Genomic DNA, 17,552 nt, shown 5'->3' on the forward strand with positions numbered 1-17,552 from the left:
CTTTATTTAAAATCCGGACAGAACTTATGGGATGACCTGATACAACAGATAACCCCAAACAGGCTATAGGAATTAACTCCCGAAGCCACCTGGTTAATGTAATGGGTGATAAATCCAGGGACACAGCAGGATCTCACTAAATAAAAAGCCGGTGCAAAGGGCCCTAAACAGTTCCGTACAAGCCACAGAACAACTAAGTGCTCTGACTGTACACAAAAGATCTGGGTATGATAGAGTGTAAAGATGAGAAATGCCTGAGAAAAAAGAATTTATTCCCTTCTCTGGCAGCGAGTGTTCAGTAGGAAGGATCTGTCTGGATAGAGCAAAAAAATAGGTGGAAGGATAGAGTCTGCTGAATAGGGATGGCAAATAAATCAGAACAGCTATGTCTGGAATCTAACAACAATAGAAATACACCTCAAAGGAATGGTGATACAAAGAACAGCAGGCCATAGGTTTGAAGGGATAATGTGATAATACATGAAAAGACAATTCTAAAGTCCCAATTAGGCAACTGAAACAGTTGTTTGAGATGAAGAATATGAAAGGATCATAAAGCGAGAGAGCACAGGAGTCAAGAACCTTCGTATACATAGAAGAGCAAAAGGGAACAGCGAAGGATGTTGTATATAATACAAGGCAGAAGCCAAACCTTTCAAAATTCCATGTCAAAAAACTTCAAAGTATGGAGACTGTTGAATGAAGCTGGTTGAAGGCTCCTGGAAGACACCACTGACAATATGTAGTCCATTTCCATTGATAGATTGCCATAGTAGGTTGATGGAGGATATGGTCAAATAAAAGGAAACTGTAGAATTTAAATCCCTATGGTTTGGCAAAGGACTACATAATTTCCTTGCATAAAGCTGGAGTCATTAAACGTTCAGGTCTTGAATGTTGGACTGAGTTAGTCTCAACCAAGATGAATGAAGAAGTAGTGTAAACAATCCTGGAGCAACTGAAGAAGAGGAAACCATGTCTGAGCAGGCCAAAAAGGTGCTGACAAGAGAACCCAACATGGGGTGAAATGAATCATAGATAAGAGTCTGGGTAAGAGATGAAGAGGAGGAAAGAAATGGAATCCTGTCCAGTCTTGATTGAAAGCATTTACTGCCCGAACTTGTGGACGTGGAATTGGAGACCAGAATGGTAGGCTAGCATTCCAATGGATTGCAAAGGTGTCAATCACTGGAGAGCCGAACTAAGAACAAATCCATTGAAAAACCACCTGATGGAACATCCATGCTGGTGGAAGAATCTGATGAGGTCAAGAAAGATGATCTGCTATCAAAATCATAACCCCTGGCACAACAGGCTAAAATATGAATGTCATTGGAATGAGCTGAAAAAGAAGATCCAATGCCTGAAAACCAAGACCTCAAGAATGAGAACTTCCCTAACGAGAAAGATATGAAACCACTGTGGAGTAGTCAGAATGAATCATGACCATTTTGTCTTGCATGAAAGGAAGACCTAGAATCATTGCCAGATGTAATACAAGAAGTTTGAGAATGTTGATATGCAGGGTAGATTCGTAGTCAGTCCAAATACCCTGGAATGCCTACCCCAGAAGGAAGGCACCCCATCCATGAGAAGATGGATTTCCACACGAGGAGGTGGTATCCAGACCCTTATATTTGTGTTGTTCCTGTCTAGCCACCACTTGAGATCTGCAAAATGTTCAAGCAAAGAGACTGTGTGATCCAAAGGATCAGTATGCATGAGCCACCGGCAGGAAAATGACCACTTAAGGGATCTCATATGGGCCTGATCCAATGGTATGAGAGATTCTAGGGAAGCCCAAGTCCCCAAAACAGACAGAACCATCCATGCAGTGGGTGATTGTGACATAAGCAAATGCCTGACAATCCCTTCCCTAGCATAAAGTCTGAGAGGAGAAGGTTAAGCTTGACTCAAAATGCATTGAAAAACACCCCAAGATGGACCATGTGTGGAGTTGGTGAGAGAATGGATTTTTCCAACCTGATATGAAGTCTGCCCTTCTGGCTTCAGAAAGGAAAATCTGTGGATATAGTGTGGCAACATGACAGGTTGGTGCCAAAAGAAATCAATCTTCCAAATAACAATGTGTGCACAGACCCAGAAAATGAAGATGCCGCTCAAGGGCCCATACTACTCGGCAAAAAACATATAGTGCTGAAGCAAGTCCAAATGGGAGGGTTAGGAACTGCTACATCTGGTCCTTGTGCAAAAAATGTAGATATCAATGAAAAGACTCTGCTATGGGGATGTGAAGGTAGGCATCTGTAACATCAAACTTGGTCATCCAAAGATCTGGTGTGAAGTGCCATTGAAGTTGAAGTAAAGATTCCATGGTGAAATGATGAGACTGTAAGAAGAGACTGAGTCGAGACAGTTTGATGATAAGATGCCAATCTCTAGTGTTTTTTATCACCAGAATAGATCTCCAGATCACGAGAATAGAATCCTGGATGAACAGGATTGACCTTCTGAATGGGTAGACACAGACACTACTGGTGCCATCCCAACCTTCCAAAAAACCCCTGAGAATACAAACAGAACTGATTCTGTAAACCAAAAAGACGAGGTGTTAAAGGTTGGGGCCGCGAGACGCGAATTATCAATCCTCCAGAATTACCAAGTGGAGTACAAGAGAGGCGAGCAGCCAACGACGATAAATAAAACTCCAAACATGCTGTATAAAATTGGGCTTTGAATGTTTCAGGGACTCCAGCAAATTGGTAAGGCCAAAAAAGGGTGCCTCCCAGAAATCATGAAGAGGAGTATCAAAATACAGTAATAAGAGTTAAATGAATCCATGAAAATTGAGATCTGGTAAGAAGGATAACATGTTCTAACCTGGAACCACAAAGATCCAAAAACAAATCCAACTGTTGAGTGTCCAAGTATACTACAGCCAGATGATGATAAGCCAGGGCATGTTGTTCTGATAAATGAGGGGAGTAAGGCATAGCAATACTCTATCATAATTGAATTTGCAAACATCCCAGCATACATGGCAATATCAGGGGAAGAGGAAGAACTAAGTAATCCCCCCTAGATCTATCTGACAACAAGGCAGGGTAGACTCAAAAGCAAGGTGGTGAATCCCCAAAGCTTCACAAACTCGCATAACTAACTGCAGAAAAGAGGAAGAAGGTGGCTGATCAGATGAGCCCTCAGTAGAGGCAGACCAAGTAAAAGAAGGAGCAGAAAACAGTGTCTAAATTCTCCCCGGTATATTCAGGTTCATGATGAAAAGCCAACTCTGAACCCCCGGGTAAAACCCCCACTTGTCCCGAATAAGGTCATGGACAGCCTCCACCAACAGTGGAACCCACTCACCCCCAAATGCCAGCTACCATCAGACAACAAAGGTGGAATGGACGAGGTCTGGTTAACCCCCATGCCAGAAACCGTTACATGGGAATTCATCCCACATTTTTTTCTCTCTTGGAACTGCAAAAAAAAACCCAACAAAATATTGGTAATGGGAAAAAAAAACACCAGACTACTGTCAAAATGCTTCTAAAGAAAATGTTAACTACAAAACATAACTCCTAGCAATAGCACTTTGTCGAGAAAAAGTTATTATATTGTCGACATATAGTGCTTATATACAGTAACTGCATAGAGGAAGCGTGAGGGCCAGTGTAAAGTTTTGCAAATTAGATATTGCCAAGGGCAGTTGAGTGAGGTATAAAGATTGGAGCAATCAAACAAGATGTTTAGATGGCAAAGATGAAGATCGAGAAATAGCTATAAGTGTCTGCGGAGGTATGTATGTATGTTTTGGAACTACTATCTCCCTCTACTTATAAAAAAAAAAGTGTGAATTGCAGAGTATAATATTTTTGGTGTTATGATGCCTTAAAAATGTTATCAGCTAATCAATGAACTCACAGTTTTCAGCCTTTTATTATTAGGTTCCATAGACATTTCAACTTCTTGACACTCTTCCTCATCTTCAATTTCAGATTCATTATCATCACTTTCTTCATCATCATCTTCTTCTTCATCATCATCATTTTCAACTATGTTTTGATTTTCTTCAGTACTTAACATATCCTCTGAAGTAACAAGATCATCATCAAACACTGCTTGTCTACGCACTCTACCCATTTTAACATCTTCAACAGGCTCTTCCACAGGAAGTACTACACTGCAAGAATAAATTTGCAACACAATATACACACATTTTCAACATATTAGCACCAAGAGAGAAAAAAAGATAAAATCCCTACAGAATTTTAATAATACTCTGTATCTAACCATCAGCATAAGGAAGTTAAAAACAATATTGAACTAGAGCTGGGAAATTTAATTGATTAATCTATATAACTGATTACCTACAAGCAGAATTTACATTGATTAGTGTCATGTATCTAACTGATTAATCAAAATTAGGGTTTCTTATTATTACTCTGTTTTGGTTCTTCCATCAATCAACTGAACATATGAATCGAGTGTCAAGAAAATAATCTAGCTAATCAAAATTCCTGATTTTTTACTGTTTGTGATTATTCCAATTATCCAAGTAATTCAAACATTGATTTTTTTTGTTTTAATTCAAGTTTGCTCAGCTATAATGTTTGGGTAGGCCTTGTGATTTGCTAGTTTCAGATTCCATTCCCCTAGTCATCAAACTTGCTCGCCCTGTCTTTGTTATGGAAAAGCTACTAAGACTGTCACTAGTTTTGAGCTGCTGGCTAGATGGAAGGCAACTGGCTAACAGCACCTACTGCCAACCATTTTTTTACCACTGTACTAATAGATTAGTCAAATGCAACTTATTAATAGGACCATCAATTAATCAATGAGTAAACACCAAATTGTTATGGTAACATACAAACATGTATGATGATAAGAAGTGAAAAATATTAATTTATTACATTACATTAAGTTCATATGTTCAGAAGATGAAACTAGATCTTGGATTTTGCATCAAATCAATAACATAGCAAACTGGTGACAACCACACTACCTCTATGTTGAGTAACTGGTGGACCTTCGAGAGAGAGGTGCTGGAAGAACCACACCAGCTATAACTTGTCTAATTTTGTGTCTTGGAAGAACCACACCAGCTATAACTTGTACATATTTGTGTCTTACCTTGAAAACTCATCTGCAGTTAATGGCTTCGACTCACTAAATAAAGTGAACTGACTGGCAGCCATCTTTGAATCAATAGTCTGTTGTGTTTGAATCAATGATGTCACAAGTTCTTCTTCAGGCTGATTAGTGTCCTGTAGAAACATTAGTATACTCACTCAAGTTGAAGTAATGGTAAGTTGAAGAATTTAGAAGTCTCCTTTACTAAACTTAAATTATCACAAGTATAAAGTTACGTGCTATATCAAATAACATTTCTAATATAATATTTCTAAACAGAGAGTGCTGTAAGGTTTTGAGATTCTAATAAATGTTAAAATACAAATGTTTTAATGCACGATGTAACAAGAATCATATTGGGTAATGTAATATTTCAAATCATAAAACTTAGTTTTATAACCAACAGTTTATTAATAATTAATACTACATGAATTATAAATGATCATGCTGTTTAGAGACCAAAAGATTGTTAAAAGCACGTAAACACAAATACCAGTTAATAAATACAAGAAACTAAGTGCACAAACAAACAAAACATGAAACATTACTCGATTATGCTAAATGTTCAACACTCGTAGAAATAGATATACAAGTTTTAAATGTTCCACAATGAAGTAACCTTGCTAAAAACAGGTAGTTTGGTATTATTTGTATAAACTGTTGTTTTTAAGACATGAAGTCTATTAAAACTTATGACAAACTACAGTGCACATGAAAAAATTTAATACAGAAAAATCATACAACACAATAAAAATATCTTATCAATAGACTTCTTTCACTTGCTGTAAAACATAAATTTCCACATATATGGTATTTTTGAAATTTTATACAACTAAAAAAAACTACAAGTTTTGTATTATTATCAACAAAAAATAATTATTTTGCTAAATATAGCAAAATATATAATACAGTGACTAGTCACCTTTTCTCTATTGCCAACTGAAACATTTTTTTATGAAAACAATATGATAAAAATTCCATTTAATTTTATAAAACTGTAATGGCCACTGAAAATTCTAATAGTTTCCAGAACTTTCTTAACCTAAAAGACTGTCATCTTAATATAAGATTTGATTAGACGGACATGGTGGAATTAATAAATTCACAAGTATCACAAATAGACATGATTATTGACCAGCACTACTATGTTTACAAAGATACAAAAACTTGTGCTACTACACAATCTCAAGAAACGTTTCTCTACATTCACCAATCCTAATATAAAATAAAAAGTACCTCTTGCCTCTGAAGGTGGGAATGACTTCCCTTCAAATCAATATATACAGCATCTTTATCATACACAATTCCTCCAACTCCACTCATGGGTGCATATACGAGCCTTTCTTTTTCATTAAGTGAACGATGCTTTTCCTTGTCTGGGAGTGGGCAAGGGTCTGATAGAAAAGTGACATCTTTCAGTGAGAAATCTCCACATCCTGAAAAATAAATTTTTCTTCTTCTTTTATGCAAGTATATTATACCTTTATCCTAATTTAAGCTTTGTGTACGTCCAACAATGACAAGTTTAAGTACTGTGCTCTATGACTGATGTCAATTGTATAGAAATTATAAATGCTGCCAAAAAAAGTACAGAATTTCAAGCTTAAGATGCCTTGTTTTACTTCTAATCTTACTTGAAATTACTTACTTGGATTCTACAGCAAGCCATTTTTAAAACCAAGTTTTACTTGGAAAGCATAAAAGTTACTACTAAAAATTCAAAACTTGATCATTATTAATTTAGTTTTCATACAGTCATGCTTTGTTTCCAGTGATTCAGATGAAAGCTTTGATAAAAATACTCTTAAACAATAGTTTCAGCCACTACACAAAAACTATTACATTTTTTTTATCACAGTACATCTAACTGTGCAAAAAAAGTTAACAAACTGAACTATCGGCAAATTTTATCAGCGGAAAACTTGTATCTAAAATTTTATATTTTGGAATAAAATAATTATAGAAATTTACCAATTTCTATTGTATTAAATAACAAAAGAAAACAGAGGAGATTTATTTAGCCTACAATGGTAAAAAACATGAAACAACCATGAAGGATGGTAGAAAATATGAAACATCCACGAAGGATGATAGAAAACACGAAACATCCACGAAGGATGGTAGAAAACATGAAACATCCATGAAGGATGCCAAAGAAATAATAAAGACAAGTAAACAACATGAGTAATACATTAATCAACAATAAAAAACTGATCTTAAAAAATGTTCAAATAGTCAATATAACCTGGGATATGGATGGCTGAATGGTTTTTTAATGGAGCACCTCTTGTGTACCCATACAGACAAACTGTTCTATCACACTTTGAGTTCTTTCGACATTCTTCTGGGTCTGTCAAGTCTTCCATTCTGAAATATTCATCACTTCAGCTTTAAAACTCAAAGATTACTATATATTTTAAATGATTAATACATACAAAACTTTAAAAAAACTGAAAATTCCAAATGCTTCAGGAACTATTACATTTTATAGAAAATACAATAAGTATCTAGAACATAGCCTATCACAGATTACTATCCATTTTCAGAGAAAATAAATATTTGTACTATATGAAGGTATGATAAAACATTTTCACCAACCAATTTTCTAGATACCAGGTTATAACTAAAAAATGTCCTTATAATAATTTTAACCTTCAAATTATCAACTTGTTTTGAAACTGTTCATTACCTGTAGGGTTCACATATTGCATCAGACTTAATAGCTTTATGTTCTGCTTATTCAACACTTAGCGTAAAAAATATTTCCATTTATTCAACATTGTTAATGTGTAAGAAACCATTAAAGTACAACATACAATACATGCATAACTAGGGTTGAATTTCAGTTTGATCTGTAATTTGTGAGAAAAGCTACAACCCATAACCTTTCTATAACAAAATAAGTGACTACTAAATGAAAGTGGAACTCATGTATATAATGAATAATTAATATGACAAGTATAAGCAAAAGTACCCATTTACTGGAACAACAACTTACTTAAAAATTAAATAGCCAAGTTAGAGAATCTTATGGTTCAAATACAACTGTCCCTAATTTTGAGCTGCAGGCCAAAAAAAAAGACAATTAGTCGGCCATACCAACCTCCTGAAGTAGCTTCCTTTAGCTTAAAATTATGATTTACTGTCACTCTTATAGTATATCTACAGTTAAAAGTACAAAGCATATTTGGTAGCACCACATCTCAAACCCACAAATTCTGGAAATCCAATTCAATGAGCTAACCATCAGGCCATGCTTGGACCACCTCCTTGGAGAGTCAGTGTGTTCACCACTTGCCATTCATTCTTTTTGTATTCTTTGCGGCTACATGAATACCTTTTAAAAATACATCTGAAATGAACTCATAAACCTTCCAGACTTAGTTACTCTCTAGCTTTCTTACCTATCTACAAGAACATGAGGATGTGTTGTTCTCCACTGTAAGGGTCGAAACTTCATAACAGAGATAAATCGTCCTAAATTGTGAATCTCAGTCTTCAGGTATTCCCCTCGTATCATACCAGAGAGATAAAAAAGTTTAGCACCCTGAAAAATAAAAGAAAAAGAAAGATATAATCTAAAAAAAAAATGTATATAAAACATAAAAATAATGCTTTATTTTACAGGGCAAACAACTCCATAAAGCAACATCGTTGTTACAAGATCTATCATAATTTTGAAACCTGAGATGAAAGCTTGCAATAACAATAATTTCATAAACCTAACTTTGCATTCTCAATTAGATAAGTAAACAGATTTAAAGACTTACTTTTATTGCAATGGGAAGAGTTACAGTGCTTAGTTTTTCAAATTAAATCACAATAACTTATTTTCAGAAAAGAATACCTCAAAATCACGAGTTCATAAATTGGGTGAAAATTTGTTCGCATAGATTTTAACAATGTAAACACTAAGTACAATTAACAAATACTTATTGAAAAATCAATATCTAAAACTCGTGAATACTTGACAACTGTGATACAAAAGAATAAACTCACTTGATAAATTTCTGTCCAGAATCGATGTTTCATTTGTTTCTTGGTCTTCTGTAAGGTTTTTTTGTTGCGAAATAAGTCCAAATGTGTGAGTACACCCATTATTCGAGGGAAACCGTGTACCTGGCATATGTTAAGAAACTCAAAAGTCTCCATCTCAAATCCGAAGCTGGCATCCACTAGTAACAGAACCTAATATATAGAGAGAAAACACACATGGGCTTAATGCCAGGTCTGAAACCCCTATTGTTCAGATATAACCATATCTAATTTACATCTGTAACCAGAGAGAGGGCAACCAGTCAACAGTACCCACTGATGACCACTGTTTAACAGGCTGGTTTTTGAGGGAAAGATGATTATGCTAGATATTTTGGGGAAAATTCTAAAGAGCTTTATTAAATGTAGCCTAAATTAACGTTCAGTAGCAGTGAGGGAATTCTGGAAACAGGGAATAAAAATTAGTAGGACAGCTAGGGAATTGCTGATATCTGATTATACTTAGAGAACACTGATAAAAGAGATACTGTCTTGAAATCTAGGTTATAAGTTATTTAACAGTGATAGGCCTTGTGGATGAATTTTTTATGAGTCACAATAAGGAGTTTCAAAGACAGCAATTGTAAGAGGCCAGCTGATCATACAAGTAATGTCAACGAGAAACTTATAATGAGATCAGGACTGTTACTAATGAGAATATTGATGCAATAATCATGGGGACTTTTAATTTTACACACACACACAGAGTGAGATTGTATGAAGCCAAGTAGTGAGGTAGAGGGGTTTCTTGAAATGATTCAAAATGGTTTTCTACACCAGAGAGCCAACCAGAAGGGATGCCATTTTAGATTTACGGTTAATCACAAATAAGAATGTGGTTGAAATAGTTAAAGTGGGAGGAACATTTTGGGAAAAGTGATCATTGCAATTTAATTAGGTTTAATGTTTTGGTATATGTTGAAATAAATCAAATTAATTATAGTCCCTTATTTTAAAAGAGACAATTTTGAGGACATGAGACAAGATTTACCATTAATGAATTGGAATACTGAGAGAAAACTCTTTAGGTGATATGAGTGAGATGATGAAATTTTCAAAAGTTAAAATGCTTTCAATTCAAGACAGAAAAGTTCCCTAAAAAAATATAACATTAAACCTAATAAGCCTAAACAACCTATCAAAGATAAACCTAATAAGCTTACTAATGATATACAGGACAAAATAATGGATAAATACCATAAGTTTAAATTGAAAGATAGGATCAAAGATTTAAAGAACTGTAGGAAAAACTAGGGATTTGGTTAACCCTATTGCTACAGGTGGGTGGATGGCAAGGTTTTGGTTGAAAATTATGAGACAGCTGGGTCTTCAAACAGTTTTTCTCTCATTCCTGTTTTTACAAGTGTGTGTGTTTTCCAATGTTTTAAACATGCTTGCAATATTTCTAAACCTGAGAAATATTGCAACTGACCTAAGCCATTCAGATAGTAATCTGTTAGTGGTAAGTAGAAAGACTAAGGAATTAGTAACAGATAAAGAGGATATGCAAAATTAACTAGCCAACATAGATTCACTAAATAGAAATATTGCCTTACTAATCATTTAACTGTTTTTCAAAAATGTTTCTTATTATCTGGATGATGGAAAAGATGTGGAGTTGGTGTTCTCAAATTTTCAAAAGGCTTTTGACAAGCGACCACACTGAATCTTAGCTAAGAAATGCACATCAATGGGGTTGGAGAAAGACTAGTTAATTGGACTGTGGAGGCTGAATGTGAAAAAAAGTCAAAAGTTGTTGTTGTTGTTAATGAAGTACAGTCAAACTGGATCTTTGTTACTAGTGTGCTTCAGGGATCAATATTTAGTCCTTTACTTTTTCTTATTTACATTGATTATACTGATAGGAGCTGAAGTAAATTAGTCAAGTTTGCTGATGGCATTAAACTATTTGGTATTTCTAGCTGAACTGAGAATTTTGAGGTATTATAGAATGGCTTAGATCAATTGATAAGTTGGACAAATAGTTACAAAACAAACTTTAATTGCAGTAAATGTAAAGTAATGTATTTGGGTTATTATAATTTAAATCTTAAGTTTAATACAGATGGGAACCCACTCAATAGTCTGACTGATGAAAAGAATCTTAGCATAGTGGTAAGTAATTCATTCAAGCCATCAAGGCAGTGCTCTGCTGCCAGCAATGAACCAAGTTTTATAGACATTCTTATTACAATTCAAAGGAGGCAATTATCTCTTTAATAACTTACTTCCTCTTAAGGAAAGAAGAGTAAGAGATGATATTAATTAAGTTCATAAGATTATCCAGGGCCTGAGAGGATAAAGGCCTTTGATTTCTTTGTGGTGTATTCTGAATACAATAGGATGAGAGGATGCAACTTTAAATAAAAAAAAGACAGTTTTATTTTACTAACAGAAAGATTAGCTTATGTAATAAGTTGCTGTCAACACCAGCAGAGATCAGTTTAAAAGAGTATAAAAATAAAATTAATTATTCCCTTAAATATAAAAGGTGGTTTTAATTTCTATTTCTGCTAAGAGGTGAGTGTACAAGGACAACTTTGAATGACCAAACAATCCCTTGTTGTTCATATGTTATGTTATATGAAATGGCAGGATTAATTACGACACTAATAATGCCCCAACAGCTGTAATTGTAGCACATGTAAAGCACCACATCATGGCTCAAGCCTTAGACCTTCTGATCCACTGAACCCAATACACTAACCACAACACTACAAAACTAAAGGGTAGTGGCAACACTGAATGCACAGCTTAGAAAACAGATGCACATCTATATTCAAAATTTAATACAAATATATACATTCACTTAGTTTCATATTAAAAACTAATTCATAAATGAATTAAATATATTACTATGCCTTACACAGCTGTACTACTAAATTTAGAAAATAAAATGTGACAAAAGTAAAAATCTACTTGAGTAGAGCTACGTGAAGCCAGCCAAATTTATTACGCTCAATTTCTATGGAACTTTATATGAAAGTGAAACAACGTTATGCAAGTTAAACAATATAGTATATAAATAGGATGAAGAAAAAATTAAAAAGTCACTGGATCCAAGCACAAGACAAGATTCCCTTACTAGATGCTGTTATCCATATGTGCAGGTCAGATGTTAATTCTCTGAACTTTGAAAAGACCTACACACAGATAAATTTATAAAAAACATAAAAAGATGTTTGTCATCATTACAGAAATGGAAAGACATTGTGATTCAACCACAAGATGATGAGGGGAGAGCTGTCCTTGTTTGGAAACATGAGTTATACAGCTGATTGGTTTAATCAATTAATTGATATAACCAATTAACTAAGGTAACTACACTTGATGGGAACTAAATAAAAATGAAAAATACGTATTGAATGTGAAAACATTTATTAGAATCATTCAAAAAAGGATACCAATAAGTATAAGAAAATATTAGATCAGGAACTTAAAAATATAATGGAAAAAGAAAATGGAAAACAAATCAAATTTATTATAAGATTCTAGAGAACCCTAAAATAGGACAAATCAGATGTGACACAATAGTAAACAATGGTTTTGCTTTTAAATCATTGAATCACGATAAAGAAGAAATTACAACAAACACTGGAACTAATCATAAAAGTATAGAAAAATTTAAACCAAATAACAGTAAACAAAAAATAGATCTTAAAGCCAAAAAAATCATTAAAAGAAAAAAATATATAATCAAATTGTAAAGCAGATAAAAGGGGATGAACTGTTATAATTAATAAGGTGACTATGACAAATGGAGTTGAGAATATGTTGAAAAAAGAGTACATATGAAAAGCTTAAGAATAACTCTGCAGATAAATATTATGAAAAAATCAAAATAAGTGTTAGAAATTGTTTAAATCTAATTCCCTATGAGAAAAAATGTTTAGTACCAAGTAGTTTCATTGCCCCAAAGTTTTATGCAGTGCCAAAAGTTAATAAAATTTTTAGACCCATAGTATCAAGTGTAGGTACATCATCCTATAAAATAGCTAAGTTTATAGCTCAAAGGTATTCTTTTTTGAGAGATAAGAGCAAATATACAGTTAAAAATTCAACAGATTTTGTATAGAAAATTAAAAAAGTTAACTTACAAAAACTGAAGACCTCTTTTATAATTTGATGTAATATTGTTATTCACCAAAACTCCAACAAAAGAAGCTATTAGATGCTTCGAAATAAATTAGAATTTCAGCAGTTGAATTTATAAATGTACTGAACTTTACAAGTGTGTGTGTGTGTGTGTGCATCCTTTACAATGTTTGAAAATGAAAAGTTAGGTAAAGCAATGTCCCAGCCAGAGATTTGTATAAGGTGTGTAGATAACACATTCTTGGTATGGTGGAATGGCAACAGTAAATGAAAAGAATTTGCTAGTTATTTAAATATCATAGCATCATCATTTCAATTTACCTATGAAAATGAACAAAATAATAGTCTACCTTTACTAAATGTACCTGTCAAAAATTTTATAAATGGTAATTTAATAATATTTATTTATACAAAATCTTTTTGCTGTTGTCATGCCACCACACCAAGAATCATATCATAAAAAAAAAACTTCCTGCATTTTAAACTTATGTTTACAAATCATTCAAATTTTGTTGAATGAGGCCGATGTCTGTAGGTTTACTTTCTTCTTGAAAATCTTCTCAAGCAGTCGATAAGCCATTTTAATGTTGTTAGAACAACGGGCAAAAGTTGTAGATAGTACGGTAGTACTTAATGATAATAGTAGGGATCAGGATGAAACAAAATTGTGGCCATAAAAATAACCCATTTAAAACCACCTTTAAAATGTCTGAATGTTAAAAATGACTATTTCATAGTATTGGGTGAGCAAAACTAAATCTTATGTATTTATAAAGCTGCCTAAATCACTATATATATATGTTTTTGGCCTAAATCACAATTTTGCCATTTCAACGAATGTTTATGTTAGTAAATAAGTGATTTTTCCAGACAAGTGTACAGAAAAAATGACAAACCTTGTCACTCTAATTCTCACAGAATTCTTCTGTAAATAAGTAAATAAGTGACTCTTCCAGACAAGTGTACAGAAAAAATGACAAACCTTGTCACTCTAATTCTCACAGAATTCTTCTGTCTGGGGTGCTAATGATTCCTTTCTTGTACCGGAAAAAAGACACTAGTATCCATAGACATAAACCACAAAAATCTGTGTGTCTATCTGTCCATTATCTAACTACTCCTAGGTCACAGGGCCAATCTCAACCGAACTTTGTGGGATGATAGTTTGGAACAAGGGGCACGTTAATGGAGGGTTTACAACCCATTCCACTCCATTATTGCTGTTATTGTTCATAACCTGGACAAAGGACGGGTACCTTAGCTTGTATATATATAAAACAGATGATGTGCTACTTTGGACTTATAATTAGATTAGAAGGTAGGTTGGTAGAGATCCTGATGAGTAATAAAATTGAATTGGGTGTACACACGCCCCACGCTTGGTATTGCTGGTGCACAAAAATATAGCTAATGAAAAGGAAACAAACAAGTACAATAAAAATTTCAGTTTTATAAAGACAAGTAGGGATTTGATATATACATAACATAGCTAGCTATAGTAATACAGAAAGTTTTAATGCTACTAAAAGTATTGAAACAAGAAAGTGAAAATTACAGAAACTAAATTACTTAAAATTTAAAAAATTTTACCCCTACTCTGGCTCAGAGAAACATAATTACAGTGACTTGTGAAAGTAGGGACAAATTTTTTTAAATTTTAAGTAACTCAGTTTTTCTAGTTTGACTTTCTTGTTTAATACTTTTTATAGCATTAAAACTTTCTATATTACAAAAGCTAGCTAAGCTACATATATGTTGATCCCAACTTGTCTTGATAAAATTTAAAAATTATATTATTGTACTTGTTTGAATTAACTTTACTATTATTCACAAGAACTGACACACCAGCAAGCTAGTCTTTTTTTTCTCGGAACAGGTCAAACAACCACAGTGTCAATGGAACAAAAATACATTAGTATTAAGAATTCATAAGTGAAAGCAGAGGAAAGCATATTATGTTAAACATGCTACTTCTGCTATATCCAGTGCTGATGAGGCCTTTCTTCCAGTACCAGGGCTCATCAGGCCAGCTAGGATAAGACATAGTAGTAGTTTAGGCACGATATAATGTGTTGTACAATCTGTGCATAACTAATAAAAGTAAAGTTTGAATCTTACTGAGATACATAAAACTTTTTTTTTCAACTGAAAAAATAATAATCCATTTAAACTTTATTTTATATTATGAAAAAAATTTTAATTTTTATGAATTCACAATTATATATTACAGCACTTAAATGAAAATGTTCTTTTTAGTATCATTTCAGAAATACAAAATCTTGTGATTAATGTATATTGCTAGAAGTCTGATTGTCATTAATTAAAACAAAAATTAAAGATAGTAATGACATTAAGAATTATACTCAGTTTTAATGTATAATCCTTTATCCAACTACAGTAGAAGTAGCAAATCATAGAATAGGTTAAGCCTTTACATCATCTTTTTTTCATTGAAATCTACATTTTGGTGATGAAAAAAAATATTCACAAAATGTCTATATTTAGATGACAGAAATAATTTAATTTCCTAACACTTTTGTAACAAATAAAAAAAAACTTAACTACTCAAAAGGCTACATTTTTCATTATGATGAAATTCACTAAATCTTAAAAGAAAACCTGTAAGCAACACTCACTAAATCTGCAACTTTTGCTGTGTCAACCATGGCATTGATATCATTATTGCATTCGATGAGTGTGAGTCGTCTTTTCTTACCTAAAAATATACATAACTATAATTAATATGCATTGACTCAGAGGAAAGTGGTGTGAAATCGAATTTCAAAATCACATTTACTGCTAAAATTCATTATACTACTACATTAAATAACTCTATAGTAACTGCAATTTTAGATTCAGTAAGTAAAAATAACAGCAAATGAATGACCCAAATATACCAAATTTTACTGCTTAACATTCACGACAGCTAAAACCCAAGTAAATTCGTACACCCAATTTACTAGCTCTCTGATTGGCATTACTACTGAACAATAGAAAATTTTACAGCACTAGTTATCATTTAAACTGCAATCTTTTTTAACTTAATGGTCTACTTTGTTATTCCTTTAAACTACTTCTTAAGAAGAATCTTTCTACTTGCTTAAATTAGTCTAAAACATAATTTCATTAATATTTTTAAATTGATTCACGATACTAAGAAACTATGTAGGTAAACAAACACATAAATCACAGTACAAGAAACTCAATAACCTGAGCATTTTTAGAATAAAAAACTCCCTTCTTTAGAGATGAATTCTGTTTCGTCAAACTTATTAGTTATCAGGTTTTTTTGCATTATGATTTTTGACCAAAGAGCCTTTGATATCCATATAAAGAATTTACAAAACTATTTGTTTCTAACCACTTTCTACTTTTGAAATAAAAAACTTAAAAATAATGAATTAAGACAACTTTCACACAAAATATTGCACTTCATGAAAAATTACAGACAAAAAAAAAACTTTTCCCTCATAAAACTCACAAGTAGGGAATTGATATATATACATAACCTAGCTAGCTGTAGTAATATAGAAAGTTTTAATGCTACTAAAAGTATTGAAACAAAAAAGTGAAAACTACAAACTAGTTACTCTGGCTCAGAGTAACATAATTACAGTGATTTGTGAAAGTAGGGACAAGTTTCTTTTCTCATTGTGGGCTGGATACATATGCCACTGTATCTTAAAAATCTGATGTTTCCATGGAAGGAACTCGTGTTTAAATCAATATCTGATAGTGATTACACTTTACCAGCTTAATCTAGTTCACAAAATAATAGTTGTTCATGCCTCTTCAGCTCTGTATATAGCAGATATGGTGTATTTGGCATATTGTTATACTTTTTTTCATTACCTTTTCTTACAAGTTCTTAGAAATACTTGAACTAGATGATCAGTACAATGTTACTTAAGTACTAATGATATAAATGTTTTTTGTTTTGTGAAAATAATAGCCTAAAACTGTAAAATTACAGTCATAAGCATTTATTTATTTATTTATTTGAAAATATAATTTTAATGGTGAAATTTAGTTGAATGGACGGCAACTGCCTGTTGTAGAAACACAAATATAGAGGACGACGTTCCGAAAGTCTTCCGCCTTCTGAAGACGAAAGGCAGAAGACTTTCAAAACGTCGTCCTGTATACTTGTGTTTCTACAACAGGCAGTTGCCGTCCATTCAACTAAATTTCATTATGTATACTCTGCCTAAACAATCTATCAAAGAATAATTTTACTTTTCCAAAACAGCCCAACTCACAAACAACATATGTACAAAAAAAGGACACTTTTAAAATTACATTTACTATTTAAATGTTGTCTTAATATA

At 33.0% G+C, this 17,552-nt stretch overlaps 1 protein-coding gene across 1 annotated transcript in view; it reads right to left on the reverse strand.

Moving 5' to 3' along the window:
- Positions 1 to 17,552, reverse strand: part of LOC106459275 (ribosome biogenesis protein BMS1 homolog) — a 54,041-nt gene that overhangs the window by 31,347 nt on the left and 5,142 nt on the right. Inside the window, 7 exon segments of the mRNA XM_013918884.2 lie at positions 3,886 to 4,144; positions 5,095 to 5,228; positions 6,331 to 6,530; positions 7,340 to 7,461; positions 8,499 to 8,641; positions 9,094 to 9,282; positions 15,861 to 15,940. Of these exon segments, the coding sequence (XP_013774338.1) occupies positions 3,886 to 4,144; positions 5,095 to 5,228; positions 6,331 to 6,530; positions 7,340 to 7,461; positions 8,499 to 8,641; positions 9,094 to 9,282; positions 15,861 to 15,940 (1,127 nt within the window).

This window comes from Limulus polyphemus, unplaced genomic scaffold (assembly GCF_000517525.1).
Source record: "Limulus polyphemus unplaced genomic scaffold, Limulus_polyphemus-2.1.2 Scaffold584, whole genome shotgun sequence".
NCBI classification, from domain to species: domain Eukaryota; kingdom Metazoa; phylum Arthropoda; class Merostomata; order Xiphosura; family Limulidae; genus Limulus; species Limulus polyphemus.